This window comes from Schistocerca cancellata, chromosome 3 (genome assembly GCF_023864275.1).
Source record: "Schistocerca cancellata isolate TAMUIC-IGC-003103 chromosome 3, iqSchCanc2.1, whole genome shotgun sequence".
Classification (NCBI taxonomy): Eukaryota; Metazoa; Arthropoda; class Insecta; order Orthoptera; family Acrididae; genus Schistocerca; species Schistocerca cancellata.
Window position 1 is genome coordinate 307,968,958 of NC_064628.1, and position 20,282 is coordinate 307,989,239.

A 20,282-nucleotide genomic window follows, 5' to 3' on the forward strand; every position below is an offset into this window, starting at 1 on the left:
CTGCCACTGTAGCAACAGTAACTCTGTCCGCCGCTCGTGGTCTCGCGGTAGCGTTCTCGCTTCCCGAGCACGGGGTCCCGGGTTCGATTCCCGGCGGGGTCAGGGATTTTCACCTGCCTCGAGATGACTGGGTGTTTGTGTTGTCCTCATCATTTCATCATCATCCAGGAAAGTGGCGAAATTGGACTGAGCAAAGGTTGGACAATTGTACGGGCGCTGATAACCACGCAGTTGAGCGCCCCACAAACCAAACATCATCATCATCACAACAGTAACTGATCTAATAACTGTGCCAGACACTTGTTGTCTTACATAGGTGGTGCCAACTGCACCGCCATATTCTGTGTGTTTGCATATATCTGTATCTGAATACGCAGGCCTATACCTATAGGGGTAATGCAGAAGTAGGTTTAATAATAATAATAATAATAATAAAAAAAAAAAAAAAAAAAAAAAATAGGAGTGCTGGTCAGCTACTACAAACAGCACAGTGAATGCATTATTGTGGCCAAGACAGACACGAAGCCCATGCCTACTACAGGAGTACAAGTTTATATGCCAACTAGCTCTGCAGATGATGAAGAAATTGATGAAATGTATGATGAGATAAAAGAAATTATTCAGATAGTGAAGGGAGATGAAAATTTAATAGTCATGGGTGACTGGAATTTGAGAGCAGGAAAAGGGAAAGAAGGAGACATAGTAAGTGAATATGGATTGGGGGTAAGAAATGAAAGAGGAAGCCGTCTGGTAGAATTTTGCACAGAGCATAACTTAATCATAGCTAACACTTGGTTCAAGAATCATAAAAGAAGGTTGTATACATGGAAGAATCCTGCAGATACTAGAAGGTATCAGATAGATTATGTAATGGTAAGACAGAGATTTAGGAACCAGGTTTTGAATTGTAAGACATTTCCAGGGGCAGATGTGGACTCTGATCACAATCTATTGGTTACGAACTGTAGATTAAAACTGAAGAAACTGCAAAAAGGTGGGAATTTAAGGAGATGGGACCTGGCTAAACTGACTAAACCAGAAGTTGCACAGAGTTTCAGGGAGAGTATAAGGGAACAATTGACAGGAATGGGGGAAAGAAATACAGTAGAAGAAGAATGGGTAGCTCTGAGGGATGAAGTAGTGAAGGCAGCAGAGGATCAAGTAGGTAAAAAGACAAGGGCTAGTAGAAATTCTTGGGTAACAGATGAAATATTGAATTTAATTGATGAAAGGAGAAAATATAAAAATGCAGTAAATGAAGCAGGCAAAACGGAATACAAACGTCTCAAAAATGATATCGACAGGAAGTGCAAAATGGCTAAGCAGGGATGGCTAGAGGACAAATGTAAGGATGTCGAGGCTTATCTCACTAGGGGTAAGATAGATACTGCCAACAGGATAAATTAAAGAGACCTTTGGAGAAAAGAGAGCCATTTGTATGAATATCAAGAGCTCAGATGGAAACCAGTTCTAAGCAAAGAAGGGAAAGCAGAAAGGTGGAAGGAGTATATAGAGGGTCTATACAAGGTCACCCTTATATAGACCCTCTATATACTCCTTCCACCTTTCTGGCAATATTATGGAAATGTAAGAGGATGTAGATGAAGATGAAATGGGAGATACGAAACTGTGTGAAGAGTTTGACAGAGCACTGAAAGACCTGAGTTGAAACAAGGCCCCAGGAGTAGATAACATTCCATTAGAACTACTGACAGCCTTGGGAGAGCAAGGCCTAACAGAACTCTACCATCTGGTGACCAAGATGTATGAGACAGGCGAAATACCCTAAACCTTCAAGAAGAATATAATAATTCCAATCCCAAAGAAAGCAGGTGTTGACAGATGTAAAAATTACCGAACTATCAGTTTAATAAGCCATGGCTGCAAAATACTAACACGAATTCTTTACAGACAAATGGAAAAACTGGTAGAAGCCGACCTCAGGGAAGATCAGTTTGGATTCCGTAGAAGTGTTGGAACACGTGAGGCAATACTGACCCTATGACTTATCTTAGAAAATAGATTAAGGAAAAGCAAAGCTATGTTTCTAGCATTTATAGACTTAGAGAAAGCTTTTGGCAATGTTGACAGGGTAAAATACAGGGAGGGAAAAGCAATTCACAATTTATATAGAAACCAGATGGCAGGTATAAGAGTCGAGGGGTATGAAAGGGAAGAAGTGGTTGGGAAGAGAGTGAGACAGCGTTGTAGCCTATCCCTGATGTTATTCAATATGTATATTGAGCAAGCAGTAACGGAAAAAAAGAAAAATTTGGAGTAAGTATTAAAAGCCATGGGGAAGAAATAAAAACTTTGAGGTTTGCCGATGACATTGTAATTCCGTCAGAGACAGCAAAGGACCTGGAGGAGCAGTCGAATGGAATGGATAGTGTCTTGAAGGGAGGATATAAGATGAACATCAACAAAAGCAAAACGAGGATAATGGGATGTAGTTGAATTAAATTGGAACTACATTAGGAAATGAGAGGCTTAAAGTAGTAAATGAGTTTTGCTATTTGGGGAGCAAAATAACTGATGATGGTCGAAGTAAAGAGGATATAAAATGCAGACTGGCAATGGCAAGGAAAGCATTTCTGAAAAAGAGAAATTTGTTAACATTGAGTATAAATTTGAAGTGTAGGAAGTCGTTTCTGAAAGTATTTGTATGGAGTGTAGCCATATATGGAAGTGAAACATGTATGATAAATAATTTGGACAAGAAGAGAATAAAAGCTTTCGAAATGTGGTGCTACAGAAGAATGCTGAAGATTAGATGGGTAGATCACATAACTAATGAGCAGGTATTGAACAGAATAGGGGAGAAGAGGAGTTTGTGGCACAACTTGACAAGAAGAAGGGACCGGTTGGTAGGACATGTTCTGAGGCATCAAGGGATCACAAATTTAGCATTGGAGGGCAGCGTGGAGGGTAAAAATCGTAGAGGGAGACCAAGAGATGAATACACTAAGCAGATTTAGAAGGATGTAGGTTGCAGTAAGTACTGGGAGATGGAGAAGCTTGCACAGGATAGAGTAGCATGGAGAGCTGCATCAAACCTGTCTCAGGACTGAAGACCACAACAACAACAACAACAATACCACTTTCTTTGGCACTTCAGTGTTACGCCACATCAGTCATTATATTTTAACTAAAGGAAAGGTACAAGTTTATATAAGCATAAAGGAGAAGACTAGAGATGTTCTCTACACATCACAATTTGAATTCCAGTGTTTATCCTTTTTGGGTCTCCTGAGTCACAATTCTTTGTAACTTATTCTTCCCTGTGCCTTTCTACAGTCTTTCCTCTTATGTCTATAATTGTGATCACCATCTTTTGCTATTAATGAAGAAATCTTTGCGTTTGAGAGTGAGAGAGCTTCAATATTCAAATAATCTATGTTGCTGAAGAGCCCTCATCATCTGATTCATCTTCACTGGTCATAACATAAAACTTCCTTGTCTACTTTATTATCAACTTTTATTTTATTATGAGTCTTCAGAGAGCCGACTTTCAATTTATCTTGTTAAAAATTACTTCATGAATTCATAGAAACATCTACTAAATTATTTCAAAACTTTTTTACACTATGCAAAACATAAGGTATACTTTCACATGTCTTGCCCCATTGATGAATTTGTTCTTAAGCACAAACAATAAATTATCTACAATTGTTTTGTGAGCAATGATGCCAGACATGCTCACTTTCTAAACTTTACCTAGCAAGTGAGCCTGCCTAAAACTGTCACTCACAGCTACTGTCAAAGGGCACTGCTGCAATGTTATGCACATAAACAGAATAAATACCTGTAAATATATATTTATAAATCATTCCAGAAAAAACATCAGACATTGCAAATTATTCAATCCTTTACAGATTACCTAAAAACACTAATCAATCATTGGTTCCATTCTTTAGCATTAATACACATGAAGCATGCTGTCATCCTTGTATTTGTACAATTATAACTTGAAATTTGGAGAGGGTGTTGATCTTACACTGTGGGCATCATTTAAGAAGGGATTTTTTGGAATTCCACCCTGAAGGGGATGAAATAGGGGATGAAAGGTTTTTGAAAATAGTTCAGTATTAGGACAATTTTGAATTTAGACCTATGAAAATTTGTATTTTGTTCCCAGTCAGAAATAAATAAATACTTCTTTCAGCATTTTTGGAAATTTAACCCCCCTACTGCAGTCAAACAGTGGATGAAATATTTTAAAAAAAATAGATATTAAAGAATTTTTAAAGCTACACCTACAAAAATTGGTATTTGACCTCTCAGCTACAAATAAAAAATACTTGGTTCAGTGTTTTTGGAAATTTAGCCCATATGGGAGTGAAATAGGGGATGAAAATTTTTATGGGAATATTTCAATATGCAAGCTGTTTTGAAGCTAAATCTATGAAAATTTGTGAAACTTCCTGGCAGATTAAAACTGTGTGCCGGAAAGAGACTTGAACTCGGGACCTTTGCCTTTCACGGGCAAGTGCTCTACCAACTGAGCTACCTGTGCACGACTCACAACCCATCCTTACAGCTTCAATTCTGCCAGTACCTCGTCTCCTACCTTCCAAACTTCACAGAAGCTCTTCTGCAGAAGAGGCAGTGAAATTTTTAAGAAGATATTTCCTTGTGAAATTTGGTATTTGGTTTCCTAGTTGGAAATGAGAAAATACATGTTTCGCTCTTTTTGAAAATCCAATTCAAGCCCTAAGGGGATGAAATAAGATCAGACTGATACACTAACTCATCACTGCCCAGCCCAAACTTATTTTATTTGGCTGCCAATTTCAGTGATTTACTATGCCGCCTTTAGACCCCTGCAGTCATCATCAGCTGACGTGTTGGCAGATGATGATTGCAATGATCAATAGAGCAAGCAGAAATCTACTAATACCAGCTATTGCTGGCCCTGTTTTGAACAGAACTGAGGTGGAATCTTTCTACACACTGATCGGGGGCTGAAGATGGTACAGTAAATCACCGAAGTTGGTAGCCAAATAAAATAAGTTTGGGAACTAGATGGCAGAAAAATGTTTAATTTGACATCCTGTATCGAACAGCCAAGTCCTGCAACCATCTCTGAAAAGAAGGACATATAGAGACTCGCTCTTATGCTGTAGCATGGTTTAAGAAGGGACAGTTTGAAATTCTGCTCCTAAAGGGTTGAAATATGTGGTGAAAGGCTTGTTCAAAATATGTCATTGTTTAAGACAATTTTGAATTCAGAACTTTGAAACTTGGTATTTGGTTTCTCAGTCATTAAAAAAACTGCGTTTCAGCCATTTTGGAAACTGAACTACTAAGGGGATAAAATGGTGTGTGAACGTTTTTTGGTAATAAATCATTATTAAAGAACTACTAAAGCTTTTTTAAAGCTAAATCTATGAAAACTGGTATTTGGCTTCTCAGTTGCTAGTCTTTTTGTAAATTCAACCCCTAACAGAGTGAAATAGGAGATGAAAAGTTTTATGAAATTATTTGATTAATAATGCAGTTTCAAAGCCAAACCTACTAAAATTTGTATTTCTCTTTTCTGTTAAAAAAAAAGTGTTTCATTGGCTTTGGAAATTAGGTCCTTAATTGGGTGAAGAAGGGGTTGAAAATTTTTAAGGAAATATTTCATTATATCAAAAAAATTTTGAAAACTGATATTTCACTTCTCAATTAGATATACAGAAATATGTTTCAGGACATGAAAGTTTCTATGGAAATATCACCACAAAGGTGCAAAGGTGGGATTAACAAAACGAAAACCTTGAGACTGCAGCAACCAGAATAGCTTTTTTGTCACAATAACAGTAGGAAAAGGCCATGCTTCTATGGCCTTAATTAGCGTGAAAAATTTAAAAGGTGTTGCAGTTTGTGAATATTCAAAATATCTATAGAGACCAAACAGACTACACAAACAAAGCAGTTGGCATTAAGCTACTATAATTTTACATCTAATGTTACCTGTACATATTTTTCAATATATGAAAGACCTCTTTGTAATCTTGTGAGCAGAATAGGAATCATATAGCAAGAGGAATAGATATAATAGTCATTTACAACTACCAAAACGTAACAGTAACACTATACAAATAATGTGGGAGGTTTATGGCTGTAGCTTTAGAAATAAATGGAGAAGAGAAGAGTTAACAGACAAAAAAGAAAGTAAAATAACAGCCTACAGCAGAAAACAGTACCAATAATTTAGCTACATGGCTTGGTAAATACTACGGCCAGTATTTTTATTACTATTACATAGCAATAACAACTGTGATAGCAAAACTTTAATAAAGCAGTTAAAAGAGCTTTGCGTTTTATATTTATGACTTACTACCAGACAATACTGTTTAATCCATTTTCTTATAGCTAAAATGTAAATGTGTTAATTGTGTAACAGATCCTCAGACATACAAATACAAGTATACAATTTACAAGTACTAAATAATCAATACTTACGCCAGTATGCCAGACATATGGAAGATTTCTGCATTAAGATAGGCTAAATAGGCCATAACGAAGATGAATATTGGCTCAATTACACGAACTTGATGCGTATATCGTGTAACGAGGCCAGTAAGGAAGCCCCAGATAATTCCAATGATTGTGCCTCCTAAGGCAACAACAAAAAATGAAGCCAGGCCTGCTAAGACATCAGTATAAATAATGTTTTCAGGCCCCATCTCAGTGTAAGATTCGAACATATGGTACAATACCTGAAAAATAAACAATAGAACAGAAAATGTGTATTACAATCATGGTGAAACTTTCTTCCACCAATAAATGAAATCAAGAACCTCCTATTTCAGAATGAGATTTTCACTCTGCAGCAGAATGTATGCTGATATGAAACTTCCTGGCAGATTAAAACTGTGTGCCTGACCGACACTCGAACTCGGGACCAGGCTGTGGCTAAGCCATGTCTCCGCAGTATCCTTTCTTTCAGGAGTGCTAGTTCTGCAAGGTTCGCAGGAGAGCTTCTGTAAAGTTTGGAAGGTAGGAGACGAGATACTGGCAGAAGTAAAGCTGTGAGGACCAGGCATGAGTCGTGCTTCGGTAGCTCAGATGGTAGAGCACTTGCCCGCGAAAGGCAAAGGTCCCGAGTTCGAGTCTCAGTAGGGCACACAGTTTTAATCTGCCAGGAAGTTTCAACCTCCTATTTCTTTGCATATATCACTACATACAACCAATAAATGGAATTAAGAACCTGCTATTTCTTTATGACTCCTACCTTCATTATTTCTATATTCTCCAATTTCAGATTTGTAAGAATTGCAATCTTAGCAGGTGAGTCATTTGTGATGTGATGCATATCAAAGTCAACTGACTTGCATTGAATTTCATGAATTAATGTTATGTTTCAATTACAGCCACTATACTGGCAAAATGAACTTACACAGGTAGAAAATGCTTATAATAATAACACACTGTATCTTTAGAACAACTCTCCCTACAGCACAACAGACGTGATCTCTGCTTCTTCAATACGTACTTGATTTGGATTTCTCTTTTTAGCCTCACAGTCAGAACAACATTAATGGGGCACTGCTGTGCACCATATGTTTCATTCATCATCAATGCCAGCTTGAGATACTCTTACCTTTTTTATTGTTATCTAACTTCCTTCACTTTCATGTTTTTTTATTGTTATCTAACTACCCTCACTTTCACATTAAATGTCCATTTTGATAGACTTCTTCACACATAGGTATTTACCTCCCACTGCTCATATTTTTCTCTGTGATTTCCTCTTCACAAATTGCTTGTTTTTCCATTTTTATCTTTCATTGTTCATGTTTGTGTCCTCTCTGGTTTATTGTCTCTACCCATGTTTATCTCATCTGTAGTTTGTCAAATTCCAATCTGCACTTCCCTTATCTTTTATTTGTTTATCAATCTTCAAGTTTTCAATGTCACCCAGCAATTCTGTCTTGATGAATCTATTTCAGTCTAGCAAGGTGACATTCTGCTTGCTTATACCTACTGTAATGGGAGAAAATGAATTATTTCTGTAAATATTTGACTGTGATTTCTTTCTTTTTATCATTCTTTATGTTTTCAACAAAAAAACCTCTTTTATAAAAATTAAGAGTCTGAGATAGTATATTCTCTCAAATAATGTAACAAATGATGTCACTGACTATAATTTATTCATCAGGAAACTATATTGCTATGGGATTTGTGGAGTAGCATATGACTGGTTGAAATCCTATCTTTCTAACAGGTATCAAATGTTAACGATACAACACTTGGGCAAAGTTTACTTATCAGCATACCAAAGAGTCAGAAGTGGGGTGCCACACGGCTCTGTTCGGTACTTGGACCATTACTGTTCTCAATATTTATAAGTGGCATGCTAAGCCATATATCAGCAGCAGATGCAGTATTGTTTGCCAGTGACACCACTCTATTTGTTAAAGCTATGGATGAAGTGGTCATATAGGAGAGAGTCACAGCACCTGCAGAAGAAGCAGATATGTGGTTTAGGGATAATAAATTAATTGTGAATGATGAAAAAAAGAAAACAGTTTGCATAAACTTCAGACATAGAACAAACTAGGAACCAACCTAACAGCAGAACTTGGGCAGTAAAGTTAAAGCAACCACACATACTAAATTTTCAGGAGAATGGCTAGATGAAAATTTGTGGGAGAAACATACAGAAATGTTAAACAAAAAATTAAGTCAGTACTGTTATGTTTGTAGAATGCCAAAAAATTCCTACAGTATTGATGCAGTGTTATGTTTACACTTTGCACCCATACACAACATGTTAAGATATGGCATCATATTTTGGGGGGAAACCAATACGGTGAAACACATTTATGCTCCAAAAGAGAGCAATAAGAATAATAAAAGGAATGACACAGAGAGAGTCATGTAAAACATTTTTCAAGGAACTAAAAATCATGACCTAACACATATCTATAATTATGAAAGTATATATTTTATGAAGACACACAATCAAATTCCACACCTAGAAAACAGGGAATACAGACAATTTTCATACAGAAATTCACACAGAAACCATGTATCAAAAAAATCGCTCTATAGCAACCTAAAATTCTGTTTACAGTACTACCAAATGAAATTAAAAGAACATCAAAATTCCACATATTCAAAGGAGAACTCAAAGAAATGCTAAATAACAAGAGTTTTTATAGTGTTGAGGAACACTTGAATCATCAGCATGCAAAATAGAGTAGCTAATTTACTTCATCACAGTGACTGAAGTGATCATTTGAAAAATAAATTGTATTTATTTATTATGCTGATCTCATATATTATGACTGTTGTTGTGTGTGTATTGCTTCATGTTATACGTAAGAATATTTTATCAGCCAATATATAATTGTAAACCTTTTATTACCTATTATCTATGTGAGATCCTTTATGACAAATCCTGTATCATTTTACAATGATGAGATGCAAGGATGCTAAATAAATAAATAAAGAAGTGTCTTTGGTTTAGAAACTCAGATTCCAAAGCAATGAGAAAATTCTAATTATTGGTCCAGGTACCCCCAGGGAACATCAGAAGGTGGGGAATGTCTGTACAACAAACAATGCAGTAATTCTGAATGAAATTTTTGCCCAAGTGTAGCGCTTTATGACAGGAGATGAAACTGTGAGTCAGATAGCAACTCAAAATAGACCTTTTTCAGAATAAAATTCAAAAGTCAGTTGCACAATTGGAATATGGGTTTCACTCAACTAGTTCTGACAAATTAATCTGTCACCTTAGGAAGTCTCCAAAATTTACAAACGTTAGAACATGATTACACAAGTATGTAAACTATCAGAAGGTTATTACAAAAACTTACTCAATATTGGCTTAGAAGATTTAAATAGCTCAATTTTGAAGTTTTCTAAAGTTACAGATTAATCTGTCAAAACCAGTAAACTGAAATAAATCTTCCAATCAAACAGCTGATGACTCAATTTTATTCAGAAAAATATTCATCACAACTGCTGAAAAATAACAGTTATGAATAAAATCTCAAAATATACTTTTACCAATCGAAATTTGTGCTCTGAAGAGTACACTTCATGGAAGATTAAGAGCCATATACTGCTCCCACAATGCACAATCCTACATTTTAAAACTTTATTTTTTTTCTGACAGTAAGCACTAGCAAACAGAAGGTGGTGAACAATGACTTCATCCCACACCAGCTGAAATCTGTGAAACATAGGAGTGTTAGAGCTGTTATTTTATGTGACATTATGAGTTTCTTTTTCTCATTTGATATGAAGTTCGCTAAAATTAATTTTACTTAACAAATTACTAGGAATTTAATAAACAAAATCATTCAGTATTTAGCTTTGGGTTAGCACAAATCACCATCTACTCTTTTCACATTCCCCAGGATTCAGTGTGCTCCCTGCCGCCATTGGAAAAGCAGCTGCAGCAGCAAGTCGTATACTCCTAGCTCACTCATTTGTTACATAGTTTAATTCTTAATTTCTTTGCGTGTTTTTGGTACTTGCATTGTTTAATTCATAAATTTCGGGCGTATTATAGTATTTGAGAGCTGTAGCATCGCGTTTTAGTACCTGAATAGTGTAAATTCGCATAGTCGTCTGTCTTCTGTTTTTGTTTTGAACGGCCAGTGTCGGTTGGTCAGAGTCAGTGTGCTCCCTGCCGCCGTTGGATAAGCAGCTGCAGCAGCAAGTCGTATACTCCTAGCTCACTCATTTGTTACATAGTTTAATTCTTAATTTCTTTGCGTGTTTTTGGTACTTGCATTGTTTAATTCATAAATTTCGGGCGTATTACAGTATTTGAGAGTTGTAGCATCGCGTTTTAGTACCCGAATAGTGTAAAATCGCGTAGTCTCCTTCTGTCGCCAAGCAGTGTGTCAGCAGTGCACAAGTAGCAGCATTACTGCATTTACTAGACAATCTTGTATTTTAATAACCGTTTAAATTTTGTGTCGATTTGTTTGCGCTCTCTGTAGATTAGTTCAGACGTTCGTTGCACAACAGTTTTTAGCATGGATAGGGACTACAACTGCTGTGTTTGGATGCAGGCTGAGTTGGCATCCCTTCGCTCCCAGCTTCAGGCAGTGTTGGCTTCGGTCACACAGCTTGAGGCTGTTGCCAATGGGCATCACTGTGGGGGTCCGGATGGGGGTTTGTCGGGGACGGCCATCTCGTCCCACGCATCCCCCGATCGGACTAAGACTGTGGTTGCCCGGGATACTGCCCGCATTGAGGCTGATCCCTCACCTGCGGTAGAGTGGGAGGTTGTCTCAAGGTGTGGCAGGGGGCGAAAGACATTCCGGAGGGCTGAACGGAAGGCCTCTCCAGTTTGTCTGACGAACCAGTTTCAGGCTCTGTCTCAGGCTGATACTGATCTTCGGCCTGACATTGCTGCTTGTCCTGTTCCAGAGGTTGCCCCTCAGTCTGCAAGATCCGGGCGGTCGCAGAGGGTGGGCTTACTGGTAGTTGGGAGCTCCAACGTCAGGCGCGTAATGGGGCCCCTTAGGGATATGGCAGCAAGAGAGGGGAAGAAAACCAATGTGCACTCCGTGTGCATACCGGAGGGAGTCATTCCAGATGTGGAAAGGGTCCTTCCGGATGCCATGAAGGGTACAGGGTGCACCCATCTGCAGGTGATTGCTCATGTCGGCACCAATGATGTGTGTCGCTATGGATCGGAGGAAATCCTCTCTGGCTTCCGGCGGCTATCTGATTTGGTGAAGACTGCCAGTCTCGCTAGCGGGATGAAAGCAGAGCTCACCATCTGCAGCATCGTCGACAGGACTGACTGTGGACCTTTGGTACAGAGCCGAGTGGAGGGTCTGAATCAGAGGCTGAGACGGTTCTGCGACCGTGTGGGCTGCAGATTCCTCGACTTGTGCCATAGGGTGGTGGGGTTTTGGGTTCCGCTGGATAGGTCAGGAGTCCACTACACGCAACAAGTGGCTACACGGGTAGCAGGGGTTGTGTGGTGTGGGCTGGGCGGTTTTTTAGGTTAGATGGCCTTGGGCAAGTACAGAAAGGGCAACAGCCTCAACGGGTGCGGGGCAAAGTCAGGACATGCGGGGACCAAGCAGCAATTAGTATTGTAATTGTAAACTGTCGAAGCTGCGTTGGTAAAGTACCGGAACTTCAAGCGCTGATAGAATGCACCAAAGCTGAAATCATTATAGGTACAGAAAGCTGGCTGAAGCCAGAGATAAATTCTGCCGAAATTTTTACAAAGGTACAGACGGTGTTTAGAAAGGATAGATTGCATGCAACCGGTGGTGGAGTGTTCGTTGCTGTTAGTAGTAGTTTACCCTGTAGTGAAGTAGAAGTGGATAGTTCCTGCAAATTATTGTGGGTGGAGGTTACACTCAACAACCGAGCTAGGTTAATAATTGGCTCCTTTTACCGACCTCCCGACTCAGCATCATTAGTGGCAGAACAACTGAGAGAAAATTTGGAATACATTTCACATAAGTTTTCTCAGCATGTTATAGTCTTAGGTGGAGATTTCAATTTACCAGATACAGACTGGGACACTCAGATGTTTAGGACGGGTGGTAGGGACAGAGCATCGAGTGACATTATACTGAGTGCAATATCCGAAAATTACCTCGAGCAATTAAACAGAGTACCGACTCGTGGAGATAACATCTTGGACCTACTGATAACAAACAGACCCGAACTTTTCGACTCTGTAAGCGCAGAACAGGGAATCAGTGATCATAAGGCCATTGCAGCATCCCTGAATATGGAAGTAAATAGGAATATAAAAAAAGGGAGGAAGGTTTATCTGTTTAGCAAGAGTAATAGAAGGCAGATTTCAGACTACCTAACAGATCAAAACGAAAATTTCTGTTCCGACACTGACAATGTTGAATGTTTATGGAAAAAGTTCAGGGCAATCGTAAAATGTGTTTTAGACAGGTACGTGCCGAGTAAAACTGTGAGGGATGGGAAAAACCCACCGTGGTACAACAACAAAGTTAGCAAACTACTGTGAAAGCAAAGAGAGCTTCACTCAAAGTTTAAACGCAGCCAAAACCTCTCAGACAAACAGAAGCTAAATGATGTCAAAGTTAGCGTAAGGAGGGCTATGCGTGAAGCGTTCAGTGAATTCGAAAGTAAAATTCTATGTACCGACTTGACAGAAACTCCTAGGAAGTCCTGGTCTTACATTAAATCAGTAAGTGGATCGAAACAGCATATCCAGACACTCCGGGATCATGAAGGCATTGAAACAGAGGATGACACGCGTAAAGCTGAAATACTAAACACCTTTTTCCAAAGCTGTTTCACAGAGGAAGACCGCACTGTAGTTCCTTCTCTAAATCCTCGCACAAATGAAAAAATGGCTGACATCGAAATAAGTGTCCAAGGAATAGAAAAGCAACTGGAATCACTCAACAGATGAAAGTCCACTGGACCTGACGGGATACCAATTCGATTCTACACAGAGTACGCGAAAGAACTTGCCCCCCTTCTAACAACCGTGTACCGCAAGTCTCTAGAGGAGCGGAAGGTTCCAAATGATTGGAAAAGAGCACAGGTAGTCCCAGTCTTCAAGAAGGGTCGTCGAGCAGATGCGCAAAACTATAGACCTATATCTCTGACGTCGATCTGTTGTAGAATTTTAGAACATGTTTTTTGCTCGAGTATCATGTCGTTTTTGGAAACCCAGAATCTACTAGGTAGGAATCAACATGGATTCCGGAAACAGCGATCGTGTGAGACCCAACTCGCTTTATTTGTTCATGAGACCCAGAAAATATTAGATACAGGCTCCCAGGTAGATGCTATTTTCCTTGACTTCCGGAAGGCGGTCGATACAGTTCCGCACTGTCGCCTGATAAACAAAGTAAGAGCCTACGGAATATCAGACCAGCTGTGTGGCTGGATTGAAGAGTTTTTAGCAAACAGAACACAGCATGTTGTTATCAACGGAGAGACGTCTACAGACATTAAAGTAACCTCTGGCGTGCCACAGGGTAGTGTTATGGGACCATTGCTTTTCACAATATATATAAATGACCTAGTAGATAGTGTCGGAAGTTCCATGCGGCTTTTCGCGGATGATGCTGTAGTATACAGAGAAGTTGCAGCATTAGAAAATTGTAGCGAAATGCAGGAAGATCTGCAGCGGATAGGCACTTGGTGCAGGGAGTGGCAACTGACCCTTAACATAGACAAATGTAATGTATTGCGAATACATAGAAAGAAGGATCCTTTATTGTATGATTATATGATAGCAGAACAAACACTGGTAGCAGTTACTTCTGTAAAATATCTGGGAGTATGCGTGCGGAACGATTTGAAGTGGAATGATCATATAAAATTAATTGTTGGTAAGGCGGGTACCAGGTTGAGGAGAGTCCTTAGAAAATGTAGTCCATCAACAAAGGAGGTGGCTTACAAAACACTCGTTCAACCTATACTTGAGTACTGCGCATCAGTGTGGGATCCGTACCAGATCGGGTTGACGGAGGAGATAGAGAAGATCCAAAGAAGAGCGGCGCGTTTCGTCACAGGGTTATTTGGTAACCGCGATAGCGTTACGGAGATGTTTAACAAACTCAAGTGGCAAACTCTGCAAGAGAGGCGCTCTGCATCGTGGTGTAGCTTGCTCGCCAGGTTTCGAGAGGGTGCGTTTCTGGATGAGGTATCGAATATATTGCTTCCCCCTACTTATACCTCCCGAGGAGATCACGAATGTAAAATTAGAGAGATTCGAGCGCGCACGGAGGCTTTCAGACAGTCGTTCTTCCCGCGAACCATACGCGACTGGAACAGGAAAGGGAGGTAATGACAGTGGCACGTAAAGTGCCCTCCGCCACACTCCGTTAGGTGGCTTGCGGAGTATAAATGTAGATGTAGATGTAGATGTTAAAACTACTGCAACAAAAGAGTGACTCTGGAGTTAGAACTGCAGCAAGGATATTCTCAATGACACAAAGTTTGCAAGAGCAATGTAACTGATTTTTTATGTTTTAACTGTGGTCAGATAATAAGTTTCTTCTGAAAACACAACACAAGAGGCAAGTGGCTGCATTAATTTCAATAGTGTATTATGGGTACCGTGTTCCTCTTGCAGTAAGAAATGCCTAGCAATGCTGGGGAAAAGGTTTGCTTCCAAAGGTGTAAAACAGATTTGGGAGTGAGGCTTATATCATTACACTGAGTATCTGGATAACAGTTCATGCAGTGAAGAAATTATCTGGCCATATATATAGTGAATACACTTAATACTACAACTCAGTGAGGCAAAGAAGAGTTAAATGGTGTGTTTTATGTGTATTACTCTGTGCTGTGTGTTTATGCTCACTACCTGCCAATGTGTGGGCCTTCAGTTCAATTCCCACCTACTTCAATTATTTATCAGCAAAATTCCTCATTTCTGGAATGTTCAGCGATTAATTTTATTTACTGAATATTGTAAAGTGTGGCCACTATAAGATAGTAGTCAACAATGAGCATAGACTGGCCAGAGGGGGAGGTGAAAAGTGGGAGAAGAAGTCCTGCCTGTGACTCTCAGGACTGCAGCCTAAGTTCTGTTCTCCTGGAAAAGCGGAACTGACATAATGGCCATAGGAATTGCCAGTCCTTCAGGTGCGTTGAGGAACATACTCGAACCCCATAATAGATCTGGATTAGACTCTTCACTCATTTCAACACAAGAAAAGACAATAGCAAATAATAAATCACAGTACATAAAGAATATAATAGAGCGAAACATTCCACGTGGGAAAAATATATCTAAAAACAAAGATGATGACTTACCAAACAAAAGTGCTGGCAGGTCGATAGACACACAAACAAACACAAACATACACACAAAATTCAAGCTTTCGTAACAAACGTTTGCTTCGTCAGGAAAGAGGGAAGGAGAGGGAAAGACGAAAGGATGTGGGTTTTAAGGGATAGGGTAAGGAGTCATCCCAATCCCGGGAGCGGCAAGACTTACCTTAGGGGGAAAAAAGGACAGGTATACACTCGCACACACACACACATATCCATCCGCATATACACAGACACAAGCAACCGCATATACACAGACATAAGCAGACATTTGTAAAGGCCTTTACAAATGTCTCCTTGTGTCTGTGTACATGCGGATGGATATGTGTGTGTGTGTGCAAGTGTATACCTGTCCTTTCTTCCCCCTAATGTAAGTCTTTCTGCTCCCAGGATTGGGATGACTCCTTACCCTCTCCCTTAAAACCCACATCCTTTCGTCTTTCCCTCTCCTTCCCTCTTTCCTGACGAAGCAACCGTTTGTTGCGAAAGCTTGAATTTTGTGTGTATGTTTGTGTTTGTTTGTGTGTCTATCGACCTGCCAGCGCTTTTGTTTGGTAAGTCTCATCATCTTTGTTTTTAGATATACAGTACATAAAGAATTTGAAAATGACTAAAACAGAACTGTTTGCTGACATGTGTAATACTGTAAACATGGTAGTCCAGTCCCAGTCTCTACTGTTATTTCACACTACCCAGTTCAAAATACCCCCCACCTAACACTGCCACATTTAAGTGTCAGGTTAATAATTTGCTAATGTATTTATAAATAGGAGCATTACCTGCTGAAGCAGGCAGTTCAGCTCCATGTGAACTTTTTTGGGTCTCAATAAGCGTTATTTCTTGTTGATAGCCCTAATTTTGTAACTGGTAACTGAGTCCAGATTATACAGTCTTTGGTCAAGACACTATGAATCTCAGATGTAGACAATGCCATGGCTCTATAAGGCTATACCTTTATAAGTAGCAAACAGTACATTCTACCTACAGTCCACATTGTGAAGGTACCAATATATACAAAAGTATCACTGGGTCAGATGCACATCAGGTATCTAGCAGTGATTACGAAGCATGCTGGACAGCATAGAGACAGGGAGATTTGATGTGCCACAAAATACCTCATGTGGTGTAGCATGATGTGTCTTACCAACATTTACCTTTATTAGGGTGGTACAGGTGTTGTTTAAGAACCACAAAGAAAGGTTCAACATCTGGGGAAAATATTAGGCAGGTCATCTTAAAGGAGCAAATTATTTTTTCACTACTAGTAACATTTTTCCACTACTGGCAGATCAAGGCTGGCTGGAAAATGACTGCTTTAACAATACTTGATAGTCTCTATGAGTCCAAAATTATGTTACTTGGTCTGTGCAATGCTCCAGGCACAATGTGCACTGAGTAATATGATTTGCCATTTTAAATGGATTACATGTCTTTTTTATCTGGATGACAATGTTGTTTTCTGCAAGACATTTGAAGAACATGTAGGACACCAGTCAACTGTGCTGAACTGTGTCCAAGAAAGTGCCTCTCTATCACGCAAGAAATAAAAATCTTGGGAAACTTTGTTAACAAAATATGAGTCCTCCTAATCCATAAAAAGTAAGAGCTATAAGAAATTTTTAATCTCCTCCTGCATAAAAGATATCAGATGCCACACATGGCCATTACTTGAACTGCTGCAGTGAAACACCAAATTTTCTTGGAGCAAGTAGCAAGGAAGTTCTTTTTGTCTTATTAAGGATGTGCTGCCATCCTCATCAGTCCTGTCAATTTTGATAGGAATGCCAAGATGGATTTATGCACTGATGATATACCAGGATGAGAATAACAAAGTGAATGACAGCTAGTTGTTTACAAAAAAAGCTACCTTAACAACAACCAATCAGAGAGCAAGTTTGGTCATGTTTTTCCATTTTGTTTGCCATCGTCATGCCACTCTGCCGATGACAGTTACAACTACTACTATTTGTAATCATTTTCAGTATATACTTTGTTTCTTGTACTGATCTTTTTCTAATACACAAACAACTGTCTGTAGCTAACAGTGAAAGTGAACAGGAAAGGCTATTCCAATCTTGGAAGGCAAACTGAGTACTGCAAGTTGCTGGGAAACGTATGAAAAAATACATATATTGTTTCTGCTGCAGCCATATCGGGTGTGTGGGTAGCTGCAAACTGACAACTTTGCTCCTTTGCAAGTCTAACAGTTAATCACTTTTTTTTTATACATATACAGGTACAGTGATTACAGGACAGGTGCAGCTATATTACCAGTTCAGGATGACATGGAAAGAGTGACTGCTTACACCTCCAGGGAAAGAGTGACTGCTTACACCTCCAGATTACTTTCTAAATCCAAAGAGAAGCACTCTGTGACTGAGAAAGGGTGTCTTTCAGTTGTCTGGGCGATCAACAAGTTACAAACTTATTTATATGGCAGACAATTTACTGTTATGATTGACCACCATGCATTGTGATGACTGCAAGCCTGATGGATTCATTAGGATGATTGACAACGTAAGTGTTGCAACTTCAGAAATACGATGTCATAGTTGTATATAAAGAGGGATGTGAACACAAGGATGCCAACTATCTTTTGTGCAGCCAACTGGAGGATGATTAAACTGCTAAAGATATCTCAGTAACTGAGTAATTGTTGTGCTGACAAACAATACAGCTGAACAGAGGAAACATACAGAATTACTGAAGACCATAGTGGCCTTAGAGAAAGAAGAAGTTGCCAAATGAGACTTTAGACTAATAACTACATGGGGGGTTGTAGCATATTCATAGAGCCATCATTTAAAGCCAGTTCTTGAAACTTTATCAGTAGGTTTTCTTGGTATACTTTGCATCCATCTTCAAGAGTATGCTAGTTCAGTTTCTTCAACATCTCTGTGACACTTTCCCAAGGCTCAAACAAACCTGTGACCATTCATGCTGTCCTGTCCTTACCTGGATACATTCAATGTTACCTGTTAGTCCTGTCTCGTATGAGTGCCATACACTTGAGAAGTATTCTAAGATAGTTTGCATGAGTTATTTGTAAGCGATCTCCTTTGTAGACCAATTGAATCTCCCTAGTATTCTACCAATAAAATGTAATCTACAATCTGCTATACCTATGACTGAGTCTATGTGATCATTCCATTTCATATCTCTGTGTTTTACACACAGGTATTTGTATGAATTGATCATTTCCAACTGTGACTTACTGATATCATAATAATAGCTTACTATGTTTTTTTGTGAAGTGTACAGCTTTACATTTCTGAACTCTTAAAGCAAGTTGCCAATCTTTGTACAATTTTGAAATCTTATCAAGATCCAACTGAACACTGGTGCAGATTCCTTCAATAGTACTTCATTATAGATAACTGCACCATCAGTGAAAAGTCTGAAGTTACAATTAATATTGCCTGTAAAGTCATAATATACAACATTAACAGCAAATGTCACAACACACTCTCCTGAGGCACGCCAGAAGTTGCTTAAATTGAATTAATTAAATTAAATGAAGATTGTCTACAGATATGAGAAACAATAGTGAACCACACAAAGAACCGCTGCTCTATCCAGATCTAGGAAGTTATAGTACACTCCAAAATAGTGGGTCACTATCTTGTGATGAGGGGGAACAGTGAAGTGTTCATTGTATTGTTTACCATGGTTAGCAATTACAGTCAAGAGATGGTAATAAGCTGATCAATGGTACAATTTCAGCTACTTATAGTTATTTAACATTTGTGATTTCTGAAAGATTCTGGGCTGCACTTGTTTATAGAATATTGCAATTCACTAGAACTTTCTGTGTACGTATAAATAGGAGCACTCTCTCTGAGGGAAGCAGTCAGGTGCACCTATACTAGTGTGTGTACTCAATAAATGTGCTATCAATGTGAAGTATTAGTTAACTAGAGTGACTTGTTATGATACTAACAGTGTGTCTACGAATTACTTCAATGAACAAATATATTGTCAGAGCTATTTGATAGGAACTCCAAACCCTGGAGCAATATTAAATAATGAACTGCAGTAAAGTCTTGTGTAGTTTTCTTTACAGACACAGTTCCTCACAATCATATAAACAAATTTAAGTTTTCATTTCATATTCCCTGTTACTGAATTCACATTTTCATTTCATTTCACATTACCATATTATTATCCCTGTATGAAGCACTGAGCATGCTATAGAATTTCCCACCAATTTAGTAATCATATACTATCACATCTTTTCCTATGTTGTGTGAATTGTTTTACATTTGCTCACATTTGAAAAGAGCTGTTATCCACTACAATAATTGGAGATACTAACTGAGTGAGTCTGCATTTTCTTGCAAACTGCCAATACTTTTTTGTAGACAACCACTTCAGTGAGAAGTCTGAGAGTGGAAAAGTCTGAGAGTGAAACTTCCTGAGAGATTAAATCTGTGGGTCAAACTGAGACTTGAGCCCAGAAACTTTGCCTTACATAGCCAAATGATCTACTGATTCAGCAATCCAGGCAAGACTCAAGACCTGTT

At 38.9% G+C, this 20,282-nt stretch overlaps 1 protein-coding gene across 1 annotated transcript in view; it reads right to left on the reverse strand.

The window, feature by feature from the left end:
• Window positions 1-20,282, reverse strand: part of LOC126176285 (sodium/hydrogen exchanger 3) — a 649,283-nt gene that overhangs the window by 149,296 nt on the left and 479,705 nt on the right. Inside the window, exon 3 of the mRNA XM_049923434.1 lies at window positions 6,451-6,707. Within this exon, the coding sequence (XP_049779391.1) occupies window positions 6,451-6,707 (257 nt within the window). The remainder of the gene's footprint in view (window positions 1-6,450; window positions 6,708-20,282) is intronic.